The sequence below is a fragment of the Myxocyprinus asiaticus genome, chromosome 37 (assembly GCF_019703515.2).
Source record: "Myxocyprinus asiaticus isolate MX2 ecotype Aquarium Trade chromosome 37, UBuf_Myxa_2, whole genome shotgun sequence".
Classification (NCBI taxonomy): domain Eukaryota; kingdom Metazoa; phylum Chordata; class Actinopteri; order Cypriniformes; family Catostomidae; genus Myxocyprinus; species Myxocyprinus asiaticus.
Window position 1 is genome coordinate 37,664,719 of NC_059380.1, and position 27,934 is coordinate 37,692,652.

General features: G+C 37.3%; 2 protein-coding genes across 5 annotated transcripts; both read right to left on the reverse strand.

The window, feature by feature from the left end:
• Positions 1–1,474: 1,474 nt before the first annotated feature.
• tnfrsf9b (tumor necrosis factor receptor superfamily, member 9b) lies at positions 1,475–11,611 on the reverse strand. 2 transcript variants are annotated; one of them, XM_051675850.1, is made up of 7 exons: positions 11,350–11,611; positions 9,219–9,338; positions 7,906–8,043; positions 7,742–7,811; positions 6,934–7,073; positions 5,368–5,496; positions 1,475–2,585 (listed from the first exon to the last, which is right to left on the reverse strand). In XM_051675850.1, the coding sequence occupies exons 1-7, from the start codon at positions 11,483–11,485 to the stop codon at positions 2,449–2,451; spliced, it is 870 nt and encodes a 289-aa protein (XP_051531810.1). In that variant the 5' UTR covers positions 11,486–11,611; the 3' UTR covers positions 1,475–2,448. The 2 variants fall into 2 exon arrangements, with proteins under 2 accessions (XP_051531810.1, XP_051531809.1); XM_051675849.1 differs by having other exon boundaries at positions 1,475–2,588.
• A 435-nt stretch (positions 11,612–12,046) lies between these two features.
• Positions 12,047–27,649, reverse strand: fam83e (family with sequence similarity 83 member E). Of its 3 annotated transcripts, XM_051675745.1 has the most exons (10): positions 27,326–27,648; positions 26,422–27,224; positions 24,484–24,630; positions 22,441–22,565; positions 21,733–22,164; positions 19,167–19,220; positions 18,986–19,039; positions 18,635–18,872; positions 15,621–15,800; positions 12,047–12,607 (listed from the first exon to the last, which is right to left on the reverse strand). In XM_051675745.1, exons 2-10 carry the CDS (start codon positions 26,887–26,889, stop codon positions 12,419–12,421), a joined length of 1,887 nt encoding a protein of 628 aa, XP_051531705.1. In that variant the 5' UTR covers positions 26,890–27,224; positions 27,326–27,648; the 3' UTR covers positions 12,047–12,418. The 3 variants fall into 3 exon arrangements, with proteins under 3 accessions (XP_051531705.1, XP_051531706.1, XP_051531704.1); XM_051675746.1 differs by having other exon boundaries at positions 18,635–18,755; positions 26,422–27,649; XM_051675744.1 differs by having other exon boundaries at positions 26,422–27,648.
• Between the last annotated feature and the right edge of the window lie 285 nt (positions 27,650–27,934).

Below are 27,934 nucleotides of genomic sequence, written 5' to 3' on the forward strand. Positions count from 1 at the left end.
TATTAAATAAATTCAATGCACACAGACTGAAGTAGTTTAAGTCTTTGGTTCTTTTAATTGTGATGATTTTGGCTCACATTTAACAAAAACCCACCAATCTCAAAAAATTAGAATACATCATAAGACCAATAAAAAAAAAACATTTTTAGTGAATTGTTGGCCTTCTGGAAAGTATATTCATTGACTGTATATGTACTCAATACTTGGTAGGGGCTCCTTTTGCTTTAATTACTGCCTCAATTCGGCGTGGCATGGAGGTGATCAGTTTGTGGCACTGCTGAGGCGGTATGGAAGCCCAGGTTTCTTTGACAGTGGCCTTCAGCTCATCTGCATTTTTTGATCTCTTGTTTCTCATTTTCCTCTTGACAATACCCCATAGATTCTCTATGGGGTTCAGGTCTGGTGAGTTTGCTGGCCAGTCAAGCACACCAACACCATTGGTGTCATTTAACCAACTTTTGGTGCTTTTGGCAGTGTGGGCAGGTGCCAAATCCTGCTGGAAAATGAAATCAGCATCTTTAAAAAGCTGGTCAGCAGAAGGAAGCATGAAGTGCTCCAAAATGTCTTGGTAAACGGGTGCAGTGACTTTGGTTTTCAAAAAACACAATGGACCAACACCAGCAGATGACATTGCACCCCAAATCATCACAGACTGTGGAAACTTAACACTGGACTTCAAGCAACTTGGGCTATGAGCTTCTCCACCCTTCCTCCAGACTCTAGGACCTTGGTTTCCAAATGAAATACAAAACTTGCTCTCATCTGAAAAGAGGACTTTGGACCACTGGGCAACAGTCCAGTTCTTCTTCTCCTTAGCCCAGGTAAGACACCTCTGACGTTGTCTGTGGTTCAGGAGTGGCTTAACAAGAGGAATACGACAACTGTAGCCAAATTCCTTGACACGTCTGTGTGTGGTGGCTCTTGATGCCTTGACCCCAGCCTCAGTCCATTCCTTGTGAAGTTCACCCAAATTCTTGAATCGATTTTGCTTGACAATCCTCATAAGGCTGCGGTTCTCTCGGTTGGTTGTGCATCTTTTTCTTCCACACTTTTTCCTTCCACTCAACTTTCTGTTAACATGCTTGGATACAGCACTCTGTGAACAGCCAGCTTCTTTGGCAATGAATGTTTGTGGCTTACCCTCCTTGTGAAGGGTGTCAATGATTGTCTTCTGGACATCTGTCAGATCAGCAGTCTTCCCCATGATTGTGTAGCCTAGTGAACCAAACTGAGAGACCATTTTGAAGGCTCAGGAAACCTTTGCAGGTGTTTTGAGTTGATTAGCTGATTGGCATGTCACCATACTCTAATTTGTTGAGATAGTGAATTGGTGGGTTTTTGTTAAATGTGAGCCAAAATCATCACAATTAAAAGAACCAAAGACTTAAACTACTTCAGTCTGTGTGCATTGAATTTATTTAATACACGAGTTTCACAATTTGAGTTGAATTACTGAAATAAATGAACTTTTCCACAACATTCTAATTTATTGAGATGCACCTGTATGTGAACTTCTGCAGTTAATCCAGGATAAACTTCAAAGACATTAGTCATTAATCTTACTGTTCTTACAAAATCTTTAAACACTGACCCTTAACACTTACTTAGTTTAATAATTTTAAACCATGACTTGCACTGCACATAAGTAATATTGGCATTATATTCATGCTGTTAGCCAGAGGGGAACTGGCCCCCACAGTGAGCCTGGTTTCTCCCAAGGTTATTTTTCTCCATTAACCAACATCTTATGGAGTTTTGTGTTCCTTGCCACAGTCGCCTTTGGCTTGCTCACTGGGGTTCGAAATACAATTATTATTTAACTATTTATTTATTTTATGACACAATTCTCTCGACTCTGTAATATCTGTAGTGTCCTAATTTAATTTTCTGATAAAGCCTGATTTTCTGTAAAGCTGCTTTGAAATGATGTGTGTTGTGAAAAGGGCTATACAAATAAAAATGACTTGATTTGAGGTTGTAAAAGTCGTACGAATTGGTACGATTTGAAATGATTTAGCCAACTCTGCAAGAGTGTCTCAGCCCTACCCTAAAATCTGATCATCATATGAATGTTTATAATGGTACATGTTCTACTTACTGAAATCATGGTAAGCTTCAATAAGACCCAAGTATTAAACATCTTCAAGATTTAGCCAAGCACATCCTCTAGAAAAAAGTTTATTTTTTTAAATGGTAACCCTGAGCAAACAATTCTGTTCAAAATGTTTTCTTTCAAAAAAAGTAGCACATTCTCCTTCAAAGTCAACAAAAGTTTTATAAACATAGAAAGACTGTGAATCCAGTAGTATAGCTTGTCAAGTAGGATTCACCAAATAAATCACATCATACAAATAAAACATATTCTACAGTACATATCCACAGATCATTCAACAGGTGAATGTTAAATAATGGTCATCTTGCTACAAACACACACAGAGTAAAACATTTTCATGCTTCTAAAGGCATGATCTTGTCCTCTGAGACCAGCGACGCCATCGAGCTCTGACTGCTGCTACTGCTGCTGCCGTGTTCCTGCTGCGGAAAACAGAAGCTGCACTCTTCAGGAAGAGACCTCTGATTTTGCCCTGCTGAACAGAGAGAGACATGAGCCTTTAAACAATGTCTGCTAACAGGTGAATGTCACAAAGTGGAGTCCAGGTCACATCTGATCTCCCAAACAAATATATACAGGTGCATCTCAATAAATTAGAATGTCGTGGAAAAGTTCATTTATTTCAGTAATTCAACTCAAATTGTGAAACTCGTATATTAAATAAATTCAATGCACACAGACTGAAGTAGTTTAAGTCTTTGGTTCTTTTAATTGTGATGATTTTGGCTCACATTTAACAAAAACCCACCAATTCACTATCTCAACAAATTAGAATATGGTGACATGCCAATCAGCTAATCAACTCAAAACACCTGCAAAGGTTTCCTGAGCCTTCAAAATGGTCTCTCAGTTTGGTTCACTAGGCTACACAGTCATGGGGAAGACTGCTGATCTGACAGATGTCCAGAAGACAATCATTGACACCCTTCACAAGGAGGGTAAGCCACAAACATTCATTGCCAAAGAAGCTGGCTGTTCACAGAGTGCTGTATCCAAGCATGTTAACAGAAAGTTGAGTGGAAGGAAAAAGTGTGGAAGAAAAAGATGCACAACCAACCAAGAGAACCGCAGCCTTATGAGGATTGTCAAGCAAAATCGATTCAAGAATTTGGGTGAACTTCACAAGGAATGGACTGAGGCTGGGGTCAAGGCATCAAGAGCCACCACACACAGATGTGTCAAGGAATTTGGCTACAGTTGTCGTATTCCTCTTGTTAAGCCACTCCTGAACCACAGACAACGTCAGAGGCATCTTACCTGGGCTAAGGAGAAGAACTGGACTGTTGCCCAGTGGTCCAAAGTCCTCTTTTCAGATGAGAGCAAGTTTTGTATTTCATTTGGAAACCAAGGTCCTAGAGTCTGGAGGAAGGGTGGAGAAGCTCATAGCCCAAGTTGCTTGAAGTCCAGTGTTAAGTTTCCACAGTCTGTGATGATTTGGGGTGCAATGTCATCTGCTGGTGTTGGTCCATTGTGTTTTTTGAAAACCAAAGTCACTGCACCCGTTTACCAAGAAATTTTGGAGCACTTCATGCTTCCTTCTGCTGACCAGCTTTTTAAAGATGCTGATTTCATTTTCCAGCAGGATTTGGCACCTGCCCACACTGCCAAAAGCACCAAAAGTTGGTTAAATGACCATGGTGTTGGTGTGCTTGACTGGCCAGCAAACTCACCAGACTTGAACCCCATAGAGAATCTATGGGGTATTGTCAAGAGGAAAATGAGAAACAAGAGACCAAAAAATGCAGATGAGCTGAAGGCCACTGTCAAAGAAACCTGGGCTTCCATACCACCTCAGCAGTGCCACAAACTGATCACCTCCATGCCACGCCGAATTGAGGCAGTAATTAAAGCAAAAGGAGCCCCTACCAAGTATTGAGTACATATACAGTCAATGAACATACTTTCCAGAAGGCCAACAATTCACTAAAAATGTTTTTTTTATTGGTCTTATGATGTATTCTAATTTTTTGAGATAGTGAATTGGTGGGTTTTTGTTAAATGTGAGCCAAAATCATCACAATTAAAAGAACCAAAGACTTAAACTACTTCAGTCTGTGTGCATTGAATTTATTTAATACATGAGTTTCACAATTTGAGTTGAATTACTGAAATAAATGAACTTTTCCACGACATTCTAATTTATTGAGATGCACCTGTATATATATACACAGTACTGTGCAAAAGTTTTAGGCAATTGTGAAAAATGTTGCATAGTGAGGATGTCTTAAAAAAATAATGACATAAATAGTTTTCATCACTTAATGTCATACAAAGTCCAGTAAACGTAAAAAAGCTAAATCAATGTTTAGTGTGGCCACCTTTGCCTTTAAAACAGCATCAATTCTCCTAGGTACACCTGGACACAGTTTTTCAGACTGACACGATGTTCAGTGGGGGGGCTTTGTGGGGGCCATGACATCTGATACAGGGCTCCCTGTTCTTCTAGTCTAATCTTTTCTATTTGCAAAAGTAATGATTGTGAGTCTAACATTTATATTTCCTATTGTCACACTGAAGCTGAAGATATAAATAACCATCTTAAGACAAATGCTTTTGTGAAACATATATATATGTATATACATATATATATATATAAAACCAGCAGTTAATACCTATTTCTACTGTTATTTCTATTATTTCTACTTAAGCCTGACATATGAAATAAAAATCGAAAAATATGAAAATAGATTTTAAAGGTCATCATCCTCCTGGGCAATTCATTTTATAAAATTCACTATTCACAGTCAGCCATGATGATTAATTTAATCCATGAGTTAAAGTGTTTTTCAGCAAAGTATTGATCATATTTATGACATACAGTAGAGGCTTTAGAAAATCATATATCAAAGATGATATGCTAGGTTTTATAGGGTTACTCTGAAAAAATATATACTTTTGTTGGTGTACCTAATTTATTCAGGTTGATTTAGTCATATTAAATAAGATTTTTGACTTCAACAAAACTAGTTACTTTAGATGGAACCAGATGAAGCACATTTTTTAGGTTACCTGACCAACAATTTTTACATTGTGGAACACAAAATTCACTCATTACTGTAACTTGAAAAAATATTAATATCTACATTTTTATATCCTTATTTATAAAATATGGTTACATTGTAAGTATTGTCTTAATTAAAAAGAACAGGTTTTGTGAGATTCACCCTAATAAATTAAGGACTAATTGTTATAAACTATAAATTGGCAATATAAATGTAAATAAGAGAACAGGCATAATTGGCAAGAACTTTTACCATTTAGTGGTTCTTTTGTTCCAGGGGGTTTGTGGGTTGCCTTTCTTCTTCTCCACTCCAGGTATAGGATTGTAAGCACAGGTATTGTTATACAGAGCAGCCCGAAACTGATGAGAATACATGTGACATCTGTGGTGAAGAAATTCAAAAAGGCAATAATGAGTGAATCATTTGAATGTAACTTTTTAAATTAACATTGACAGTATCCGAAATCTGGTATCTGTATAGTCCAGCTGAAATCTGAAAAGGTAAGACCAATTTAAGGACCTGTACAAAAACCCTGTTCTGCAAAGTGTTGTCAGGTCCAGACTGAATTTATGGACTTTTTTTTTTTGCATTTTCTGGGATTTCGGGGAAAAAATTGCTGAATTATGTGGATTGAATTTAAACAACAATGTAACCAAATACATTCCAGATTGGAGGGGTCACTTCTTTTAATATTGATCTGGGGAGATTGGCTCCCCCCTCAATGTTTAAGGCCTCTGCACACTTCATACGAAATCGAAGAAAGAACAGGTGTGACATCTAGAGCAAAATCTGGCCAAAACGAAGGTGTTTCAGAGTTCATTTTTGTTGATTGTAACAGCTCAGCAGGGCGAACTTTCAGGAAAACTGCTGCTAAACACCTTCTTACTGACATTGTTCCATGTCATTGGTAGGTGTCACCTGGAACTCCACCCTTCAGTCAGTTAAGATCAGTCAACATGAACACACCAGCGTGCAGAGTTTTTAGCGAGCTTGTTTAGCGACATTTTCCTAGAACATGTCATAAGATTTTTTTGTTAAATCTACTCAAATACTCTTAAGTGCCCATTCACTCATGTGCCATCTGCAACACCATTCACACATCTTCCCAAAGTAAGATATGCCTATCATCATTATTTTGTCTGAATTCTACCTATTAACACTCTTTTATACACTCATCTTTGCAGTAGTATCTGTGTCATCATAAATTACAAAGAGTGTAATCGGTGTATAATATGTCTGCGTGTAGCATGTTAGTGTATTAGCTCCATGAATGCAAAAGATAAACATGACAAATTACACATTATTTACTGCTTATATATTACTTTTTAATCATCATCGAATAGTTTAAACATCTTCTTTTACTGATCTCGTGTGAATTCTGCTCATAGAATGAAGCATGAAGTCATTGATAACACATTTTAATGTCTTATTAGTTTATGTTTTACATGTAGTCTTGAGACCTCATATTTAAATTCTCCTCTAAAAGCCTTCCCCGGTGGTGTGGCCGGTCTCTAAATGTTCGCAAACAGTATGTTGTCGCTCAGCTGTTTCGAACTTCTTTTTGACTTTTGACTTTGACTCTAACATGGTTAAATGTGTTAAACAGAGCTGAGAGTACTACCCTCTTATTGGTAGCTGAAAGGATAAGTATTTATAAACAAACATGCAAGATTTGTGAAAATTTGTGCATTTCAATTCTGCAGAAATCTGAGGAGTTCAGAGGGTGCAAATTCTGTACAAGCCAGATTATCAGAGAGGTCAGTTATGGTAACTGGAATGGCCTCTTATTTCTCAGCCTTATATTTTTGCCATACATACTGTCTGTGTTGCTCGGCGGTGACACTGTTGGTTTGTTATCTGGTGGTAACGTGGTTTGGTTTGTTTCCTTTTTAGGGCCACAGATTACGTCAGACTCTGCTTTTCCAGGAACAATTATTTGCTGGTCAGGCTGCGTACATCTGTTGATCAAAGGATGCAGAATATGACATGTACTATGTAGTATATAAATAAATGTTTAGCCCATTTTTTAATTTATTTTTGAATCCCCTTTTCTCCCAATTTGGAATGCCCAATTCCCACTACTTAGTAGGTCCTCGTGGTGGCGCGGTTACTCACCTCAATCCGGGTGGCGGAGGACAAGTCTCAGTTGCCTCCGCTTCTGAGACCATCAATCCGTGCATCTTATCACGTGGCTCATTGTGCATGACACTGCAGAGACTCCGCATGTGGAGGCACATGCTACTCTCCGCGATCTACGCACAACTTACCACGCGCCCCATTGAGAGCGAGAACCACTAATCGCGACCACGAGGAGGTTATCCCATGTGACTCTACCCTCCCTAGCAACCGGGCCAATTTGGTTGCTTAGGAGACCTGGCTGGAGTCACTCAGCACGCCCTGGATTCGAACTCGCAACTCCAGGGGTGGTAGTCAGCGTCAATACTCACTGAGCTACCCAGGCCCCGTAGCCCATTTTTAACAGCTCAATATTCTGTTAGATATTTTGTATTTAATGCAATAATATAAATACTTTTTAAAAGTGACTTAAGTGTCAAAATAATTTTGTGGGTTAAAGTTTCCAGAAAGAATGCACAAAAAAAACACTTTAAAGTTAAACGGATCAAACCTGGTCCAGTTGATACAGTGGTGATGGATTTGGTCATTGTATGTACTTGGAGGACATGGCTCACATGTTCCTGAATTCATATGAGAGACAGTGAACATCTTACACTCAGTATAGATTAATAATGATTATTGATATAAAAAATGTAGAACCTATTCTGGACTCACTGTTTTTAGTAGGCTGATGTCCCTTCTTACACTCTATAACACAGAAGGAGCACTTGCTATCTCCACAGCGAAATCCTTGAGAACACTCGCAAACTGTGTCGCTGCTGGCAGTACATTTCTCCTTGACCTGCAATGTACCTGGAGCAGAAGAGAAGCAGAGAAGAACTCGTCAGTCTTGTTATCTCAACATGGTAGCCACCCTTACATGTTCTGTAGAATAAAGCAGCTTTTTCTATCCCACTGATATGACTGAAGCAGTTGTATTATTATTTTTCATGAAAACTAAAAAGAAAACAATGAGAACCTTTTCGCTTACTGAAAAAAAAAAAGAAAAAAAAATCATAAGCTAACATGGTTGGAAAAAGTTTAAACTAAACTAAAATACTTTTTCATAACTCCAAAACTAAAATAAAAATGACCTTAAATTGATTGTTTTTAGTTTTTTTTACACAGTGTTTTATAAAATGTAAAACCTTTACAACAAGCCATCATGAGAAAATGGCACGAGAAAGCAGTAACTCTAGACAACCCTGAGAACCTTAATGCTGTTAAACAGATTTCAATGGCAAGCCATTTTGACATTTAATCATGTGTAGGATATGATTACAGATATCTTTTAAGTTTTAACACCAGTAATTTGTTTTGCACTAGTAAAACATTCTTCATATAAAAAATGACATCTTTACTTACAAAAAAAAACTAAAAACATTCTTGATATCAAAAATGGAATTTCAACTAATAAAACCTTAATTCTTGATATATGTAACTGCATTTCCACTAGTAGAATTTCACAATGATCTGTCAATCTGTCATTCACTCCTGTTCAAAATGCAATTACAGATATCGATAATTAATTTCTTACTAGCTGAAATTCGGGGTGGGGTTGGGGGGGAAAGGACTTTCTTCATCTCTTGTGAGTTCTAAATAATTAAACATTTGTCAAAAGCACTATTAATATTTTAGGGGTCAGTTTATGGGTACTTAAAGCCACTTTTCCATCACCAAGCCAAATGGTTTTAGTTGGGGAACCGTGCCGTTCCATACCAATCTGGGCTTGTCAGCACGATTGTTTTTTTTTGTTGTTGTTGTTTTTTCATATCGGTGTGCTTTAAAATCAGGATTAGATTGGACTGAATGAGCAAGTGACCAATTGTGAGTCGCCACGTCATTACAAGGGTTCCACCAGGACCGAACCGTGCACAAGTGGAAATGCTACTGTAATCTTTACTTACAGTATGTGCTCAGAACCGTTTGACCCAGTGGAGGAAAAGTGTTTTTTGTGCACGTTAAAACATTCATATCATACACTGTACCTGTACACTGATTGCATCTGAGACAGATCTTCTGGTTTGAGTCTGAAATATAGGTGTCGTTTTCACATGGAGTACACAAAGCCTTTGGGTCTGGACCACAGGCAGTGACAAGCCGATTTCCTGCAACAAACACAGACAAGGTACAAATTTTATGAGTCAGTGGTCTTCGAGCCTGCTGAATATATGAGAACCAAATTGAAAGTAAAACTTTGAAGTAAATGAAGTAAAAATGAATGAAGCTGTCTGTTGTGGTTTGTGTTTCACATGATCACGTTTGTCACATTTGTACCGCATCCTCTCATCTCAAGTCTCAAAGTGTGTATGTGTGGAGGGGTGGAAAATTGCATCTCACTTTATACAGTATTTATCTTCATGTTACTGTGCATTTACATAGGGACTGAGTGCTTTGTTATTTATACTGTTATACTGTAATGGTATCAGATGATAATACTATGGTACTCTGATATTTACCATGCATAGTGTTGAATGATTACCAAATTCATACACCATGACATTTACATGGTACTCAAAGAATACCATGGTATTACCATGCTACATGTCCAAAAACAAGATATTACCATGGCACATGTTCAATAACATTTTATTACCATAGTACATGTCCAAAAAACATTGTATTGCCATGATACATGACCAAAACATTTTTATTACCATGGTACATATCCAAAAAATAAATAAATAAATAAAAAATAATAATGTATTAACATATTACATCCAAAAAACACGTGTTATTACCATGAGACATGTCCAAAAACATGGTATTACCATGGTATGTGTCCAAAAACATGGTATTACCAAGGTACATGTCCAAAAAAAAAACAAGGTTTTACCATGAGACATGTCCAAAAACATGGTATTACCATGGTATGTGTCCAGAAACATGGTATTACCATGATACATGTCCAAAAAAACACGTTATTATCATGAGACATGTCCAAAAACATGGTATTACCAAGGTGCATGTCCAAAAAAAAAACACGTGTTATTACCATGAGACATGTCCAAAAACATGGTATTACCATGGTATGTGTCCAGAAACATGGTATTACCATGATACATGTCCAAAAAAACACGTTATTATCATGAGACATGTCCAAAAACATGGTATTACCAAGGTGCATGTCCAAAAAAAAAAAAAAAAAAAAAAAAAATACAAGGTTTTACCATGGTATATGTCCACAAACATGGTATTACCATGGTGCATGTCCAAAAAAAAACCAAGATTTTATCATGGTACATGTCCAAAAACATGGTATTAAAATGGACACTGCATCCCTGTGCACTTCTGCAGACAATTTGAGATGGAATTCATAGACACTTAATCATTAATCTTATTGTTCGTACAAAATCCTTTAGTTTAAATATTAGCCACCAGCATCTACTCAGTTTACTTATTTAAAACAAGACTTGTATTACACATAGAAAACTAATATTGGCACTGGCATTTTACTCATGCTGTTTAGCCAGAGGGGAACAGCCTGGTTTCCCCTGAGGTTATTTTTCTCCATTATCTACATTTTATGGAGTTTTGTGTTCCTTGCGACAGTCGCCTTTGGCCTGCTCACTTGGGGCCTAAAGACTAATTTTAAAGGCATGATTTTATTGTTATTCGTTATAATCGCACAATGAGGACTTAAATAGCATCAGGGTTCTTTGAAACAATGTGCATTGATGTGTGAAAAGCGTTATACAAATAAATATGACTTGACTATTACCATGGCATGTGTCCAAAAAATGGTATTACCATGGTAATATGTCCTAAATGACTTTGGTAATACGATGGCACCTTTTTGCAAGTAGGGAGAGTTCCATTAACACATCTTTTCCTCTCCATCTCTTTTTTTCAGTCTCATGCATTCATACTCTTTTTGTGACCTAGTAATACACTTTTACAAATGTTTACATTCTTCCCAAGATCATCTTTAAGTCATGACTCATGCCTTAATGCCTCCTGAATTCTACTGTTTTCACTTTTGATGTTGCAAAAAATGCCATAAAAGTCCTATGGAAATGCAGTAACTGATCTGGCTAAAATTCACTTAGCTGTATTGCACATCAGTGGCACCATTATTCCCTTTCTTAGTGGTGTCATACCCTTGGGGTTAAAACTCACCTGGTTTACACCTCTTACAGCACACGTTTTTGGAATCCTTCACCATACTCCAGTCCTGGCATCCAGATTCCACACCGTGTCCTGCAGCCAGAACTGAGACAGCCAAAAGCAGGACCAATCCATGCACCAGCCTCATTCTGTACTACACACTTGACACAATTGTCTGATGCTGAGAATGAAGATCTTCTCTAGCAGAGCTGCTTCTAAAGAAAAGCTTTAAGTTTGCGAGGGCCGTCTGGAGCGCTCACATGTGAAACCACAATGGTAAGTTCCGAAACGTCACAAGTTTACACCCACAACTGACTTGTACACTCACACATGCATAAAGTGTGTCTGAAAGTGAGTCATCAACTTTCAGAGTGTTTTTCATAAACGCTGACAACCTCCAGTGTAGGGATATTCCTTGCAATAATGCCTTGAATTTCATTTATGAAAGGGGAATTTTTAAACTGTGTGTGTCTATACAATCAACAATCATAAAAAATGACTTTTTTTATATGTTTGATTCAGTTTACATAAAGGATTCTATATGATTAGCCATTCATTTTTAAATTCACTGTATTTCTAGGGTTTTTGAGAAGTATTTTTCTATTAACTTCTGTTTAATCTTTGCAGCCATTCTATAAAATAAAATAGTTTGTGAATGCCATTTCATGTTGACTTTAAACAGAATATACATTATATTTGAACACAAAGAGTCTTCACACTTGTAGTATTTGTGGTAGTAGCTTTTATAAATCTATTTAAAATGAAGAAATATTTTAAAAGAAATTGGCAAGCCTTTAAACTCCATTATCATATTTCCCCTTTCAGTGAGAAAATGTAATTCGTACATCATATAGTTTCACATATGTTAAGTTCATCATAATATTAATGAATACATCAGCAAACCAGACTTATTTTGATAGTCCAGTTTTCTATCTTTGCCATTGTTCTTGAATGTAGGCTGTTCCCAGCAGGCAGTAAAACCCCCATTTACTTGCAGCACTATTAATTACAGTTACATGTATTTAAAATATGTGGGTATTATTTTATAACTGGTGATATCATAGTCTGGAGTTTCCATCAGTCAGTGCTCCTCCTCATTTCTATGGCTTCTAAAATGAGATCTCCATGTCTCTCTCTGCAGGCCAAAGCCGGAATTTCTGAAACTCGGCGCAAACACACTGGGCATGCTCCGCAACAGTCCAGATTTTACCTCATCATTCCGCTTTTTCATAAGTGCCAGAGCTGGAGTCAGGGGCAGATTGTCACAGTTCTGGAAGGAAATAAAAGAATTTGTACATTTATTTTAATTTTGATAAGAATATTATGGATTATTTTCAACCAGATTTCTCTGAATTTGTGGAATGCTGTAAAATACCTCTGAGGATCAGAGGTCCCTTCAGTTTGTGAACGGACGGGAAACGTGATAAAGTAACTAAAGTAAGTATTTCTGGGTTAGGGTAATAAAGCAATGACACAAACAGTGTTGGGTATAATGCATTACTAAGTAATTAATTACTGTAATTAAATTACTTTTTCATTGAAAAAAGTAAAGTAAGGGATTACTCTTAATTTTTCAGTAATTTAATTACAGTTACTTCTGATGTAATTGTGTTAAATACTTTAAAGTCTATAGAACAATTCTATATAAAAAAATAGTGAATTTGAAATCGAAATTTAACATCTAATGTTAAAAAATATGTTTTCTAATTTAACGCTGCCCCCTTAAATTCTTTGGCCATTTCATGAATAATTCATTTGATTTTATATGATTTATTTGAAAGAATTAAAAGTATGGTTTGATGGGGGCCTGGGTAGCTCAGCGAGTATTGACGCTGACTATCACCCCTGGAGTCGCGAGTTAGAATCCAGGGCATGCTGAGTGACTCCAGCCAGGTCTCCTAAGCAACCAAATTGGCCCGGTTGCTAGGGAGGGTAGAGTCACTTGGGGTAACCTCCTCGTGGTCGCGATTAGTAGTTCTCGCTCTCAATGGGGCGCATGGTAAGTTGTACGTGGATCGCGGAGAGTAGCATGAGCACATGTGGAGTCTCCTCAGTGTCATGCACAACGAGCCACATGATAAGATGTGTGGATTGACGGTCTCAGAAGTGGAGGCAACTGAGACTTGTCCTCCGCCACCCGGATTGAGGTGAGTAACTGCGCCACCACTCGGACCTACTAAGTAGTGGGAATTAGGCATTCCAAATTGGGAGAAAGAAAGAACAGTTTCATGTCTATCCTTGAATTTTTCATCTGGTCGAGGTTGATAAGGGTTTTAGAAAGTAATTAGTAATAAGTAATGCAATTACTTTTCAGACAGAGTAATTAGGACAGTAATCTAATTACACTGTAGAAGATGTAATTAGTAGTTAGTAATTAATTACTTACCCAACACTGGACACACATTTTTTAACTACGTGTTATTTGAGCTGTAAATGTTTAATCGGTTTTGTGGTTGGGGGTGCCATCTTGATTTTGCGTTATGATAAGCCTCGCGTTAAAACTGTTACTGGCCCATCCTATCTTGGGCCACATCCACACTAATCAGTTTTTGTTTCAAAACTCAGCTTTTAGTTACCTAAAGTCATAGTTTTTCAAAGTATATGGTGGCGAGCGTTTTCAAAACACTACGTTTTTGGTGGATGAAAACAGTACATCACCCAGATGTCTATATGATGTGTGATTACTGTACATCTTGAAGACATCTGTTTTACGTTGTTTACTCATCTGCAGTATGTCTATAAGACATATGTCATTAAGTATGTCTCGGATGTCAATAACACATTCAGCAGAATGTTTGTAAATCTGATCTTTTTAAGATGTTTAGCAGATGTTAGATGCTTCCCAGATGAAAAGATCTAAACAAGACATCTCAGAGACATTCGTGTGCTATCTGGGCGTGGATCATGAGGAATAAACATAGATAAATCAATCCCTGCGTACTGTCAGAGTATGTATTGTATGATAAAAGACACACTTCCATCACACGCACATCTCCGAGATTTGTGTTTTATATCTTTTCATCTGGAAAGCATTGTAATCTAGCCTAATTAACATCTGCTAGACATCTTAAAAAGATCAGATTTACATACATTCTAAATAATAAACATCTCAAAGACATCTGCTGAATGTCTAATTGATATCCAGGATGAAATGTCTGATAGACGTATTGCAGATAAGCAAACAACGTAAAACAATACATCTTCCAGTTGTAAACACACACACATCAAATAGACAGCTGAAGGATGTGTGTGTGCTATCAGGGTTGTAGACTGGTGAAACAGTGCATTCTTTAGGTATGTGTAACGGTAGCCAGCTGGTACGTGGTACGTGATAGCTTGTCCTTGCTAGTGCATCCGGCTCCCATGCCGGGGATCACCAGTTTGAATCCCACTCGGTGTGGGACGAATAGGACTGATGACATATGCATGTGAGTAGAATCCCTGAAAAGCACACATATGTACATTACCCACACGTCTATCTGATGTGCGTTTACATCTGGAAGATGAATTTTTTTACGTTGTTTGCTCATCTGCAATACGTCTATAAGATGTATGTCAATACTGCAAGTATGTCTTGGATGTCTATAAGTCATTCAGCTGATGTCTTTGAGACATTTATGATTTAGATTGTTTGTAAATCTGATCTTTTTAAGATGTTTAGCAGATGTTAATTAGATGCTGATGCTTTCCAGATGAAATTATCTCAAACAGACATCTAGGAGATGTACGTATGCTATCTGGGATGAAGAGATTCATTGTGGGCATTGACCCGTGACCCGAATATATATTTTCTGGTTTTGTTAAAAAAATCATAATTTAAGCACAAAGAACAACTTTCTTGGTATAAATTTCACCAAAAGCTGTTCAGCTGTGATGTCAACTTGTAAGCGAACTCGGAAGGCTAATTCACCATGGGTTCCTTCTGGAATTATAATGGCAGTTTTGGGTTTATGAGTGAAATGAGTTCTGTGGTAAACATTACTTAAAGATACGCCATCGATAACTGAAAACCTTTGCATTTACTTGATGTTGCATCCACACAAATTGGTGTCAGTGTTAAAGTCCATTGTCGTATCAGTAGGTGAAACAATTACTTGGGTGCACCTTTAAGATAAGAAATATGCTAGAATAATCCATAATATTGAGTAATAACTATACAGTGCTACTGTGAATACCATAGTAGGCTTGAAACATAAGTTGCAACATGGAAAACATTGTACTGGTCATTTAGTAGATGGGACAAATGTATGTTTAGAACACACAATACATGAGAAATCTCTTACAGTGGTTCGAGCATTTGATGAAGCATCTGCTCTCTGAAAATTGAGGTCCAGTGTTGATTTGCTGACTCCTGGTGTTAGGTTTTCTGTCTTCTGCTGTCCTGAACTCACACGTGCATTCACTCTTTTAATAATGTCACTCAACGTGCTGAAAGTCTTGCTCCGTGACAGCTCTGCAGGCTTCTGTGAAAGAAAACAAAGAAATAGTTCAAGAAAGAATGAAATCAGAGTTGATTGAAATACATACATATTTCAATAAAGCAATACACCATGAGTGCCTAACATCACTTCTTAAAGAAATATTCCACGTTCAGTACAAGTTAAGCTCAATCGGCAGCATTTGTGGCATAATGTTGATTACCACAAAAATGAATTTTGACTTGTCTCTCTTTTTCTTTAAAAAAGCAAAAATGGAGGTTACAGTGAGGCACTCACAATGGAAGTGAAGTACCTCACTGTAAACCAGATTTGTGCATTTTCTTTAAAGAAAAGCTAGGACAAGTCGAAATAAATTTTTGAGGTTAATCAACATCATGCCACCAGTGCTGCCGATTGAGCTTAACTTATATTGAACCCAGAATGTTCCTTTAATTGTGGTAAAATCACTGTAAACCTTGAGTGGCGAGAACATGGGGGCCTGGGTAGCTCAGTGGTAAAGACGCAGGCTACCACCCCTGGAGTTCGCTAGTTCGAATCCCAGGGCGTGCTGAGTGACTCCAGCCAGGTCTCCTAAGCAACCAAATTGGCCCGGTTGCTAGGGAGAGTAGAGTCACATGGGATAACCTTCTCGTGATCGCTATAATGTGGTTCGTTCTCGGTGAGGCACGTGGTTGAGCATGGTTGCCGCGGTGGATGGCATGAAGCCTCCACACGTGCTATGTCTCCGTGGCAACACACTCAACAAGCCACGTGATAAGATGCATGGGTTGACGGTCTCAGACGTGGAGGCAACTGGGATTCGTCCTCTGCCACACGGATTGAGGTGAATCACTACGCGACCACGAGGACTTAAAAGCACACTGGGAATTGGGCATTCCAAATTGGGAGAAAAAGGGGAAAAATCCAACAACAGCGAGAACAGTACAAACTGATAAAACACATCAATGTTTAATACATTATAGAATTTATTTATTGCACATCACAATTGTTCCAGGGCCACATTATGTTTTTGTAATGGTAAGCCCAGGGGCAGATTATGACTAGAAAGGGCCCTGGGGCCAATTTTCTTTTAGGGCCCTTTTAAAGTTGAGATCTATGCAATCTATTTTAATACCTGTTCTGTTATTTACAGTCAGATCAATTCAAACACATCAAGGATGTGGTAAAGAAACCGCTCAACTGAAACACGTTAACTGAACAGCCACTGTTTTTAAAGAGACAGTACCATTTTAATATTTGTTAAACATAACATAAACTCAATGTAAATACTACAAATTATGCATACCAAAAAAAATAAAAAATAAAAAATGTGTAAACTTGCATATATTTAAAGGGGCAATAATACATTATCAAACATTTTAACTTCATCAAACACTTTAAATATTGAAGAATTTAACAAATACAGTAGGCTCCTACAGTATCTATGCAAGGGTTTGGTGAAATTCAGCAAAGAGTTCAGGCAGTTCTGGCTCACGCTGCTATATCTTTTCTAACTGATCTGAATGATGGGGTACGTTCCATTCAGAAGTGTTCATCCCTACATCCTATTTCCTTCAAAGATTTTACCCTCCATTGTGAGAACTTTGATGGGCTGAAAGGTGTGTGGCTCAAAAATCGTGGTCATTTGGTAATTTTATTGGAAATTCTGTTTGGAACGACCCTACAGCTTGGCTACCATTATTATTCTTCCATCGAAAAGCCCTGTGAAGGCATCATTTCAAAATCCCTTAGACTACATTACATTGACAGAATGTTTAAATGAGCTATGAGTCTGTTTTGGGATGTTCAGCTTCAGATGTCAAAACTTACACACAAGCCCTTTAATCTGCTTTAAGATGCTCTCTTCTTTCTTTCTTTCTTTCTTTCTTTCTTTCTTTTTACTGACAAGGTTTTGTCAGGCCAACATTCTAGTTTGTCTCAACAAACTTTACGTATCTAGTTTAATCAGTAGGGTATAACGGGGCTGAAGGCTCCACGGGGTAAAAGGCTCCTTTGATTTTATTTTCTCCCAAAACACTAAATAGCAACAAAAACGACGACAGTACTTTCCTAAACATCTGTTTGTCACTATACACCGGAAAATTTTCCTGTTCCATGAGATCATTGCGTTTAATGTCTAAAGATTGATTTTGAGGCAGTTTGATGTAATTTTTATTCTTTTTTTAAAACATTGCAAATTTATGTAGCTAATTAAAAATCCCTGAAATTAACACATTTCTTTTGAGACAAAACACTTATTTATCATTTTCAGTTGTGTTTAAGGTCATTAAATAATAATAAAAAAAATGTAATAACTGTCCAATAAGTGTAAGGATAGTATTTGGGGTAAAAAGCCCCCCTGTTGCAGGGGCTAAAGGCCTCTATTAAACACATTGTTTTTCTTAAGTGGGGCGAATAGATTTGTTATGACAAATGTTCAAAGTGGGCTCACATTGACTCATCCAATCATAATAGAGATTCCTTTGTTTATAGAATACTTAAGATGTAATAAAATGTCAAATGTGTTTGAAATTACCAGGAAATGGTTGACGTTTTCTGAAGTAGTTATTTTGAGTAAGCATCATCTTAATTTGTTACTCAGAAAAACATCTTGCTGTCTCAAAATTATTTGCATTATTTGACAAATTGTGCACTATAACTACTGCCCCGGTATCAACACAATATCACTTTAAACCCCCTAGGGGCCTTTTACCCTCCGGGCCCCTTGTAGTCAAGCGCCCCTGGGCACTGGCCCCATTGGCCTGGTCCATAATTCACCTATGGGTAAGCCACTCGAGGCTCGCTTACAGTGATTTTGCCACAGTCAGGGAGTGTAGTTAGGCATGATGTGAAGCGTGGCTTTTTGCTTTAACACATACCTTTAAATGAGCCGATTTGTTTCCCTCTGGGTTCGTATTCTCTCCTGAAACTCTGTCCCTCCTGAGGAAGGGTTCTCGTCTGATCGACAGTCCGATTTCTTCCTCTGATGTTATGTCCTTTCTGTGGGTGCGAGGTTTGTATACAGGATATCTCTCCTCATTTTCAGTGTTCAACGGAGGAGAGTGAAGATTGTATGTGATTCTCTCAGGCATTTGTAAAGGCCTTGGAATGAAAGAGCTGCACATAACATTGTGAGCTTTGTTAGACGATTGATCTCAAATATTTGTCTACCTGTTCGTCTTTGTTTTTCTTTCTATTGTTCTTTTGTGAATATCTCTTTTAATGTTTACCTATTCACTTGCTCGTTGCAATGCATCTGGATTTCTCCTGGGGAGAAATGTCGTCTACAACAGAAAAGGCAAATGTATGCCAAGAACAAACACAGACATGTGTAACAATACATTCAGACATACACACACCAGAACTCGCCTCTTATTTAAAAAAAAAAAAAAACTTTAGGAAGATACTAACCTTGGTCTTTGATATTCTGGATGCCTGAAGTCAGACAGAAACATTGAATTTAACCTGGAATCCAGATAAGAAATGGCTTTTCATTTCTATCAGAAAGTTATACAGAAACAGCTTCTGTCTGCAAATAATGTAAATTTTGTGTACAATACCTATAGTCATGTGTTCAGTTGTTACATTTGAGTAGGGCTGGGCATCTACTCGATTTGTTTCAATTGGTTTTCGAACAAATTTGGTTCGTCAATTCAGATTAATTTGGGTATTTCAGTTAGAATGTCCATTTTCTTAAAGGAATATTCCGGGATCAATACAAGTAAAGCTCAATCGACAGCATAATGTTGATTATAACAAAAATGTTGACTCTCCTTTTCAAAAAAAAAAAAAAACAACAGCTAAAATCAAGGTTACTGTGAGGCCCTTACAATGGAAGTGAATGGGGCCAATTTTTGGAGGGTTTCAACGCAGAAATTTGAAGCTTATAATTTTATTAAAGCACTTACATTAATTATTCTGTTAAAACTTGTGTATTATTTGAGCTGTAAAGTTGTACATGTCATAATGTTTTCTGTCATTTCAGGGATTTAGGGTTTGTTGACATTACATCGTCATGGCAGCTTTGAAAAAGTGGCTATAACTTTACACGGAAAACGTTAATACGTGATTTTATCACACTAAAGTCATGTTAACACACATATTGTTTGTGTCTTGTGGCTATACTTTTGAAACAATGAGTAGTTTAACATTCAAAAATTGGCCCCCATTCACTTTTATTGTAAGTGCCTCACTGGAAACCAGATTTTAATGTGTTGTAATCAACATTATGCTACAAATGCTGTTGACTGAGCTTAATTTATATTGAACCAAGAAATTTTCCTTTAAATATGAAAGAAATTCACTCAGCTTATGATCTGTGAATTATACAGGAAACCTTCTAACTTGGTACATTACGATAATGTTAATAAAAATACAAATAAAAACAACAGGGCCCAAACTATGCAGTTCAATTGCTATTTATTTAACAGAACACAACCAAATTTAATAAACACAACCAAAACCGAAGTAAACTTTGAAATAAATGTAAAAGATCGATCTGGGATTTTAAGAATCGATATCGGGATTGTTCAGATGAAGATCGCAATTAATCGGAAAATCAGTATTTTTACCCAACCCTACTTTTGAGTTTAGCACAAGTCTGTCTTGAAAAAAATAATGACAGACATTAAAGGGATAGTTTCAGCAAAATGTATCTATTCACCCGTATCAAACCTGTCAAAAAAAAAAAAATCCTTGAATATAAAAGGAGTTATTAAGTAGAATGTCCAGGCTGCCAAAAAGGGCAAAGAAAAAAGTTAATAATAATAAAAATAATAACTATAAATAAATAATAAAAATAAAGTAGTAAATACAAAAAATGAAATACATATGACTACACTTATATAAATAGATAAATACATAAAAAGCTTTGTGTGTTGTTTGTGTGTTACACAGTGATGGCTCTAAGACTTTATATATATTATGGTTTCATTTTCTGTTAATGCATGATTTTCTGTAAAGCCGCTTTGAAACAAAGTGTGTTGTGAAAGGCGCTATACAAATCAAAATGATTTGACTTGAGGAACAGATGGATATTTAAATCTATCATTATTTACTGAAAATCTTCCATTCTGTAGCACTCAAATCTTATTCACATTCAAACCTCTTTCCAGCGCTTGAAAGTGTGAATAACCACTTAAGTTTCAGTTTGTTCTTCGCACAAATCTATACTGAATGGTTTTAGAAGACTTGTAATATAGTGCAAAAGTCATATGGGCAATTTTTATAGTTCTTTTTATGCTGTTTAGAGGACAGGTGATGGAATTTACTTTCTGAAATAGTTTTGCATTCCCTTGGAAAAAAGTTTTGCTCTCTCTCACAATACATTTTGTTTCCTTGCAATTAATTAACCATGGTTTTACTATAGTAAAATTGTAGTGATCATGACTGTAGTAACTATGGTTAATTTTATGATTTCTAAGGTTTTACTACAAAAACTATGGTAAACTATTGTTATTGTAGTAAAACCACGGTCAAGTTTCATAAGGGTAAACCATGGTTTTACTACAGTAACCATTGTTGAACTATGATATTTGTAGTAAAACCACAAGAACAACAACATTGTGATTTTATTACCATAATTTTGGTTTTCCTGCATTATTGCTTAGGTTTCACAAAGATTATCATGGTTAAAAATGTAGTAAACTGCACAGTAGTAAAACCATGGACAATTTTGTGGTTACTATGGTTAGACTACAAATAAACTCTAATAAAACCATAGTTCATTTAATGCGAAGAAACCCAAAATAACAGTGAGTGAACACAACAAAATATTTCAGAAAATAATTTCCCTTCCTGTCTCCATAGTACAGCCTCTGGTCACCATCTACTTTAAATGGAATACAATAGCACAGACATTCTGAACTTAATCATACGCATTTTGACTGAATTGAATTTTTGGGTGAACTATCCCCCATAAACACTTTGGAAGTCACATTTACCAGTAAAGTCAAATGACTTTGTATTTTTTACTTACTTGCCCTCCTCTTGATGCCCAGACAAAACTCTGGCATTAAACTCATTTGAGGGAAACTCCCATCCACCATGACGTCTGTCCAGGACAGGTCGATGATGGAACGGCACCTCACCAGCATCAGGTGAATAAAGAGGGCTCTCTGGACATCTCTGGATGACCCCCATTGCCTCCCAGTCCAGCGGGCAGTCGGTTGGTGGAGGGGGAGGACTGGAAATGAACTCAGTGAGTTCAACTTTAGTGTTGTTCGAGTTCAAAGGTACTGGCTTAAAAAGTGCATTAGGTTCATTTACTGGCATCCCAGTTTTCAGTGTGTCTGGGATCGGGAGTGAGGTAGCATAGAGGATTCGAAACTCTCGATCAAAAGATTCCACCACTGGCCCGCTCATAACGGTGATGATCTGACGATGCAGGTGAGTGTCGCTCCAGGTAGGACTGATCAATACAATGAGAGAAAAATCAAAAGGTTACATCTAATGATAAATCTGCACTAGATCTTGTGAGCAAAGTTTAAAGGAATAGTTACCCAAAAATACAAAATTCTGTCTTCATTTATTTGACAACCCTTATGTAGTCCCAAACCCATAAGACTTTCTCTTTCCGTGGAACACAAAAGGAGAATTTCTGTATTAAAACATGTACTGTAATTCACTTTGTACACTTTGGCTAACAATCTTTTAAAGAGTTTACTACACCTCATTCTTCCTTTACCTGTAGCTCCCCAACATCACAGTCTCCAGGTCCACAAATACAAAGTTGTCCTTGAGTTCTCCAACCAACATCTTTGCATCACGTGTCAGGAACGTTTTACCACCTAGAAGGCGCACTCTGATATTCTGAAACATCATCAAGTAAGAAATTATTCAAACATTTCAAAAATTTGCTCTTCAATGCATTCATGAGCTTATAGTTAGTTATAGATCACAGTTCTCAATGATTTTAACGTTCAACTAAAGTTCAGTTCCTGTTAAGTTTTATGGTGAGTGATTGTGTGTAACCAGATAAATGTTGTGGAACCTGTTCACTTCGGCTATGAGTGTAGCCTCAGTTATTATAGACATTCTCCGCATTCATACTTCTACATACTCTACGATGAAGAGTATCATCTGGTAACAGATGTTGAGGTATACACTAAGGTGTGTCTAAAAGTCTTTTGTTTAAAGGAATTTTTTTTTTCTCCCCAATTTGGAATGCCCAATTCCCAATGCGCTCTAAGTCCTCGTGGTGGCGTAGTGACTCGCCTCCATCCGGGTGGCGGAGGACAAATCTCAGTTGCCTCCGCATCTGAGTCCGTCAATCCGTGCATCTTATCACGTGGCTCGTTGAGCGCATTACCGCAGAGACTTAGCGTGTGTGGAGGCTTCACGCTATTCTCCGCGGCATCCACGCACAACTCACCACGCGTCCCACCGAGAGCGAACCACATTATAGCAACCACGAGGAGGTTACCCTATGTGACTCTACCCTCCCTAGCAACCGAGCCAGTTTAGTTGCTTAGGGGACCTGGCTGGAGTCACTCAGCATGCCCTGGATTTGAACTTGCGGCTCCAGGGGTGGTGGTTGTAGTCAGCGTCTTTAGAGGAACAGTTTGTTAAGTCTAAGTAAGGTTGAGTCTGTTGAGGTGTGCATGGAGCTTTGAAAACAATGTGTAGTGGTTTTCAGAATGAGAATCAGAATGAGCTTTAGTGTCAAGTATGCTTACACATACAAGGAATTTGTCTTGGTGACAGAAGCTTCCAGTGCACAAACAATACAACAAACAAAAATAGAATAAAAATAAAAAGTGAATAAAAAATATAAGTATATATTTACATACACAATAAGAATATATATATATATATATATATATATATATATATATATATATATATATATATATATATATATATACATACGTATGTACAAATACAAATCTGTTATATACAGATGCAAGGGAATGTATGGCAGAAGAGGTAGGATATGTTGGAAAACTTAAAGGGATAGATTAGCCAAAAAAAAAAAAAAAAAAAAAAGACAGAATTTTGTCAATTTGCTCTTTCACATTTCTTTCTTAACCTGTATGACTTTCTGATGTGGAACAAAAAAGGAGATGTTGTAATGAATGTCCCAGTCCATCTTTTAAATACAATCACAGTGGATAGTGACTCACTATAAAGCTTTAAAAAGGTCCCAAAGTATCATAAAAGCAGTCCATGCGACTCATGCATCATATTTCAAGTTTTCTGAAGGCATACGATGGGTTTTGTTGAAGTCATTTTTAATTGAAAATCTTGACCTTTATCAAGCATTCGTGAGTGCTATGAGATAACCGCATTCACAGTGGCTTGCATTGCAAGAACTTGCATAGTTTAGCACTAAAAACACGCAACGGACGTCAAAATTTTCACTGAAAAATTACTTAAAATGTATCGTATGCCTTCAGAAGACTTGCAATATGACGCAAGAGCCACATGGACAACTTTTATGATACTTTAGGATCCTTTTTAATCTTTATTGCCATTGTATTGAAAAGGCCAGAATATTCATTACATTTTTTATTTTTGTGTTCCGCATGAGAAAAAGTCATACTGGTTTGAAATGACAATAAGGGTGAATAAATGATGACAGAATGTTCATTTTTGGGTGAACTGTTCTTTTAAAGGTATCATAAGTCCAAAATAACTGTTACACCACAAAACGTTGTAATGAAAACAAGGAAATTAATTCTTTTTGGGTACCATGCAACACCTGGTCATTTACTGTATGTGAACTCACCGGATGTTGAAGCCGGTGCAAAGAGCAGTTCTCTTCCACAGATCTTTTGTTGAGAATGATGTACACAGGAACTCCACGTGATGCAGCACACAGGAGGTCACCAATGACGGCACTGTCTGACAATTTGTCGGTCACCATGGCAATTAGCTGCCCAATACAAACATGCAAAAACTTAATGTCAAAAATACTGTATTTATGAGATGAGCACAAATGAACACCACCTCCAAGTTGTAATTGGAGTGTGAATCACAGTGTGAAATAGGGATGGGTGGATCGATCCTAAAGTATTGTTTCTTCAAAACTGATGTTGTATCAAGAATATTGATCCTCATGTAAAAATATTGATTCTTTTTTTTTAAAACTAGTTATCTAATTTAGTTACCATGAAAATGTATGCGTATCATAAGCTTCAAAGCAAAAACTAAAGAATTAGCAAACTTACCACATATTAATCTTGACAAATCTAAATGTGACATTTATTATAATGTTTTTATGTGACGTTACAAGTTTATTTAAATTAATAGTTATTAAAACATTAATAATGTTTTGTATTAATTGTTAATAAATGATAAACAAAACAGAAGTCTAACAATAATTTTCCAATTAAGACTATGCAGTAAATGTAAAAAAAAACAAAAAAAAGAAAAGAATTTGGCTTTTAAAAATAATATTTACTGTACAATTACCCCTTTTATCCCAAGAACTTGCAATGAAATTCCATTTATTATTGGTATCATATTGGCATCGATATCGGCAATATAAGTCTTGGTATCGGATAAAAAACAAAACAAAAAAACAACAACAAGTGGTATCCCTAGTGGGAAACTCTCAACCGAGTTGTTGATAGGCAAATTCATATTGGCCATAATTCAGTTTTACATGTGGATTTTGACTGTACAATTTAGTTTGTATGCATTTTTTTTATACAACTAATGAAAACCTTGCTAGAAAATAAGACACAATTAGCTGGTTTATGTGGCAAACAGGCTTGTGCAATAAAACTACACTTCCCATCATTATATGTGGCCAAAAATCAATCAAAGAACATGTAGATAAAGCATCAATTACACACATCTTTGCTCTTCATTGTGTAGCATTGGTGCTAAAAATGTTGTCTGTCTTTGTCAGTAAGTGAAAAAGAGAGAAATTTTATATTGGGAAAGGATCCATTCTTTCAAGGTTTGCCAACTTTTCAGCATACAAAAATGTATGGACGCTTCAGCATTTTGAGCGCTACAATACGGGACGTTTTGCCGTTAGGGTCCCTCCCAAGACTTTTCTTGTCTGACCAGGCTAGGGTAGCCAACTTTTTGCAACACGAAAACGAGCACTTCAAATCGTATGCTTGGCATTATGATGTATGACTGTGGGGAAGGGGGTTTGTGATCATTTTGTGGATTCAATACGGGACTTGATGCCTTCAAAACGGGACTTTTTGCCATCCAGTGAGCGTTTTAAGCATTTTGCCACTTCAATATGGAACATGATGACTTCAACACAGGACGCTAACCAATAATGTCCCAGCTGGCGACCCAAATAATTTCCGACAACAATCACTTGAAGGCACATCACATAGTAAATACGATTTCCGACCTCATAAGTTCAAACTTCCCAAGACGACTTGAACGCAGCATATGCATACAGGAAATGCAAAAGCACATAGTTGAAATGGACTTCCTGTAACATGTTGAGAGTAGGCCACTTAATGGACGCTAAATTTCAGACAAATTTTTTGAATGAAATGACTCCGAAATTCACCTGCCAACCAGTGCGATCTGATCAACAAGACTAACAAGGATTGTCTTTTCAAAAATCTTCAGTATTTCAATGCTAACATTTGTTAGCATCCAATGAACTAAGGCTAACTTGTATCAGTCTTTCTCCTTTAGTTTGTGGCACATTTCTAAGGTAAGCATTGAGTTTAGCATCTAATCTTACCTTATTGGCTCCATGTAGGAGTCTCCTGAGAATTTCTCGTATTGGAGGCGCATTTTCTGCAGGAGGATTGGTGTAGACCAGAACTCGTCCCGTATCCATCCACTTGTTCTTTTCCGGCCATCCCAGCTCTAAGCATGGTGCTGGCGTGTCGGACTGTACAGGAAAATAGTGTCCAGAAAAGTCCTGCACATCAGAACCTACCTCCTCTTTGCCATTTACATCCTCCAGTACCGCATCGCTGCTGCGATAGTCCTCAGTCCAGCTGGAGATCTGGTCCACCTCCCCGGGGGAGAGGAAAGGTACAATTTGTTCTCTGTTGAGGTTGGTGTAGAACGCTCCAGGGCCTGAACTCACCAGGCTTTCCACACAATATCGTTCTGCCTCACAGTGCAAGAAATCTGGACTGGACTCCGTCAATGGAGAAAAGATGATATTCTCATTTAGGCTTTGCTCTTGAGAGTTTGACATGATTTGAGCCTTGAAGTTGACAAGATATCCTTCTATAAAGGGCCAAGAAATGTAGTTCAAATCATGATGGTGTGTAAACAATAACTAACAGCAGCAGCTCTAGGATACTTGTTGGAGAGTTGGTGAATTATTCAAATAGTTGAGGTTCTTCTTCATATGTCAACACAGTCAACAAAATCAAGATACTCCATAAAGGAATCATTGTAGTGCCTGGAAGTTTTGCAGAACTTTGAAATATCCTTGAATTCAGTAGATGCTTTAGTGCAGTCCACCAAGTCTTCAAACTTTAGGAATGTTCCCAGCCTTTCTCAAACATTTTCCATTGGATTTGTTGACTATATTTGATGTGAAAAAGCCCAAAGTTCATCCAGTGAATGGTAACACAATGGTACTACTTGAAAAGATCATAGATTAGGTATCAAGAGACGGTTCTTACCTCCCTGTTTCTCTTACACACCCTCACAAATCCATTGATTGTTTCCGTCAAGTTCTGACATATCACTGGCTCATATCTCCTCCCATTCTATGTGGCCTCACTCTATCTGGTGTTAAATTACTTTTCACCTCGTAACCATTGAGAGGAACTTGTCATCACTCTGATCTGCCCATTTTCAGCTTTTGGCCAAATTCATGTCTCGAGTCAGCAGATTCGAAACATCCCTAAAACATGTACTGAAACACTCTGGTGTCCCTCAATCCACATTCTTATTCCTTATGAGGTTGGTGGTGTCTCGTTGATATTAGATTTCTGTCCTTATTGTGTCTTTAGTAAGCACGTCAAGCGTCTCTCTCTCTCTTTCTGTCTTTGGCTCACTATCGTGACTGGTTCTACCAGATGAGCGAGTCTTCTCTAGGGAGCTGAGATTGAGAGTGTCCTTTCCTCCCAGCTACAGTTGAAGGGGGCGAGACTGGGTATCCACACCTTTCCAGAAACCTTTATTCGTATTATTACACGTTGTACACACATTTCATGAATGTGGACATGAGATTATAATACATATGTTTTTATTTGACACTCTTTACAAAATTACATGTTGTAATCTAC